The sequence below is a fragment of the Astatotilapia calliptera genome, chromosome 5 (assembly GCF_964374335.1).
Source record: "Astatotilapia calliptera chromosome 5, fAstCal68.1, whole genome shotgun sequence".
Taxonomy (NCBI): Eukaryota; Metazoa; Chordata; class Actinopteri; order Cichliformes; family Cichlidae; genus Astatotilapia; species Astatotilapia calliptera.
This window is the reverse complement of record NC_137426.1, coordinates 17,455,733-17,459,123: the sequence shown is the minus strand read 5'-3', so window position 1 is coordinate 17,459,123 and position 3,391 is coordinate 17,455,733. Positions and strand designations below refer to the sequence as shown.

Genomic DNA, 3,391 nt, shown 5'->3' with positions numbered 1-3,391 from the left:
AATATTATCCAACACAAAGCTGTGTTGAGTGAGCAATTTTCTGTTATTTTTATATACATGTTATGTGAAATCGTATAGATTGTGATACTTGGTCACTGAAGCTGTTGATTATTTTATTTACCTAAATATTACTGATTCAATAACTGGCAGATCTTATAATGTATAATGTAATTTATCTGTAAAATAAAATAAATGACCTAGTATGAAGTAGAAATAAATAGTGGAGTAGAAACAGAAGTAGCATAACATAAAAAGTACTTCAAATTAAGTACTTAAATGAAGTAATAATGAAGTATTCAACTAAACACATTAAGTTACATTCCTATGAGTCCTATCTATGCTCTTGATTAACAGAGGAGCTGTGTGTGTTTTTTGTGCTTTCTCACTCACAGACGACACCCAGTGTACTAAGTGTCCCAACCGTCAGTGGTCCCAGCATCGCAGCACAAACTGCACTGACCCCATCTTTAAGTTTTTTGAGTGGCACAGCCAGGATGCTGTGATAATGATGCTGGTTGGTACGCTGCTGCTGGTATGTCTGGGTGCAGTGGGTGTCATGTTCCTGATGCACCGTGGAACCCCACTGGTAACGGCCTCGGGGGGTCCCTTGAGTTTTGTGGCTGTGCTTGGCCTGATGGGAGCATGTCTCAGTCTGCTGTCTTTCCTGGGGGCGCCAGGGGATGTGGTGTGTCGTCTTCAGCTGCCCTTCACCTCCTTTTTCCAGACGCTCACCCTCTCCATTATAGTTTCCATCTCACTACAGGTGAGGAAAGAGTTGTGAAACACTGCCACACATTGGCAGTGTGCAGAAACTACAGAATTGGTTAGACATAAAGATAATGGTTTGAACTTTCAAAAGATAAGCATAGTATAGAAATGAAAATCGTCAAAGTGCAAATTATATTTATATTAACATCATTAAAAAAATCTAATTAACAACTTTAGTGTATTCAAAAATACTGCCAACAAATCACTTCAAATGCACTTAAGTAAAAACACGAAATGGCAGCTTCTGAGGTCTATAAAACTAGCCTTGTAATGACTGATATAGTTGCTTTCTTATTTAGTTTTGTAGAATATGAATTTCTAACCACCTAACTGTGACTTGACACAACCCCAAACGTTTGTGTAATTATTGCCTATGTGGGAGCGTGCATAATATACTGTGGAACCGAAGTACACAGTACAAGACTAATGGTAACCTTTCTTTTCGAACAGATACTCTATGTGACAGAGTTCCCAGAGATGGCTGCCTCTCACCTGCATTTGTTAAGAGGCCCTGTGAGCTGGCTGTTTGTGCTGATCTGCTGCGCTGTGCAGGCTGGTCTCTGTGGCTGGTTTGTTCAAGAAGGACCTTCATTGTCTGGATATGTGGCAAATATGACAATAGACTTTGTAGAATTCTTCCTCTCGTGTCCTGTTTCACCTTTGATTGGATTTGCCTTAATGCAGGGTTTCAATGGTGTAATGGCCCTTGCATCGTTCATGTGCAGCTTCATGGCAGTGAAGCCTCTTCATCAGTATAATCTAGCCAGAGACATCACCTTTTCCACCCTGATCTACTGTGTCATTTGGGTGATCTTTATTCCAATCTACACAGAAAACAACAGAGATAATAACAAGAACAGGTCAGTTGTCCATGTTTATTTCAGCCTGGCAAGCAACTTTGGACTGTTGGCAGCCTACTACTTTCCAAAATGCTACTTGCTGTTAAGGAAACCTCATTTAAATACAGCAAAGTACTTCTGTACCTTCTTGGAGGGCGTCCCACCAACTCAAGCAGAAGAAGAGCAACAGCCAAAAGCACAGGAAGGACAATAGACAGTTAAACTGTTTATAAAGTAAATCAAAGAATCATATTCTAAAAACCAAACATTACATTATATTTATGGATGTGTAATATATAACAAAGGCTAGAAGACTATAAAATACACTAGATTAGGTTATAATAAGCATTTTATCCTAATACTCTGCAAGCATGTAATCCATACAGCAAATAACAAAGAGTGCATTGTGTTTGTTTAGTAACATGAAGTCTATGGGTTCACATTTGTCGCTGATTATTTACCAGGAACATTGTTTTGCTTGTATTAATGTTAGTCACAAAAACATTAACTGAATAAAAATAATTGAGGAACTAAACTTAATGTACTGCAAAATGTTTTTTGTTTTTTTTCAATATGCATGTTTGCAGTTTTGAAATACACTGTTAGAGATGCAAGTCATGCATGCAATAGAGTTGGCTTTCAAGTATTGTCTTGAACAAAAATAAAATTGTCATGCAGACAGTTCTGCTTCTGAATAATACACTTTATGTTATTTGAATCACTGAGTTTGAGTTTAATCATTTAGCTGCTAACACAGTGTTAGAACTTTGTTGTTGAATAACTGATAGTCTCTTTTTTTCCTTTATTGTTTTACTGTAATGAAATGTAATGATGAAACAGGTAGCAAACTCAAATGTCACATGTGCCATGAGCTACAGGATTAGTTTCCATCATCTTGTATAGATGTGGCTGTTTCACACCTCGAGAACACGTGCTCCCACCACCACGGTCACGCAAATCAAAGGAACCTGAACACTAACACGCGGAGGGATGACGAGAACCCACACAAACCCAGAAACCCCAAGTGGCCCCAACCAACAGTGAAGACCAGGACAGAGTGGATAATAAGGTGCTGAGCCAAAAACATGCAGGGAGGCCTCCACCAGTGCCCGAGGCCACACAACGCATCCTGGTCTCACCCAAGCAGTATGGACTGCAAAGAAAAGGAACCATAGCACAGTAAGAGCTAAGGGAACCCTAACAAACCCAAAGCCCAGGAAATATACCAGCTGGCACAACCCCAGCAGCACAGGGTGCCCACATGACACCCCCCCCCCCCCCCCACCTAAATCAAAGTCCATAAACTGTAGGTGCTTTCAGCTGCTCCCTTACTTCCCAAGGGGTCACCACAACAGACAGATGTTACCTTTGCCACCAATTTTGCACCAGATGCCTTTCCTAATTTGTGTCTTCTCCTGGTCTTGAAACCTTTAAAATTTCTTGTGTCAAGAACATTTTTGAACCACTACAGTAGGGATCCACTCCTTTTTCATAGTTGCACAGTGTGTGAAACAATTCCCATCCTAACCTCTAATGGCATCCAGCCAAGCAGAAAGATCTTGTGCTACTTTGTCAAGAAAAAACTGTTTACAGCATTCATAGGAATCATTATGAGAAGACAGCTAACAGCCATGGTTATAGGTTTTGCAGTCGTGTTAATATATTTTTTTACTTTTTCCTTTGTCTTAGTACCGCACTGATTTATCACTGTGTATGAAACAAAACAGGCAACTCTTTGCATGTGTGTGATGTTGGGCCAGATTATCAATAAATGGTCTCCTTAG

At 39.8% G+C, this 3,391-nt stretch overlaps 1 protein-coding gene across 1 annotated transcript; it reads left to right on the top strand.

Annotated features, from left to right (window-relative positions):
* Positions 1-357: 357 nt before the first annotated feature.
* On the top strand, positions 358-2,305 carry LOC113021686 (taste receptor type 1 member 3-like). The gene has a single exon (XM_080301781.1). The coding sequence runs from the start codon at positions 1,195-1,197 to the stop codon at positions 1,819-1,821; it is 627 nt and encodes a 208-aa protein (XP_080157907.1). The 5' UTR covers positions 358-1,194; the 3' UTR covers positions 1,822-2,305.
* The last annotated feature ends 1,086 nt before the right edge of the window (positions 2,306-3,391 follow it).

Coding starts and splice junctions, on each gene's coding strand:
- LOC113021686 (XM_080301781.1), top strand. CDS start 1,195: ATGGTAACCTTTCTTTTCGAACAGATACTCTATGTGACAGAGTTCCCA.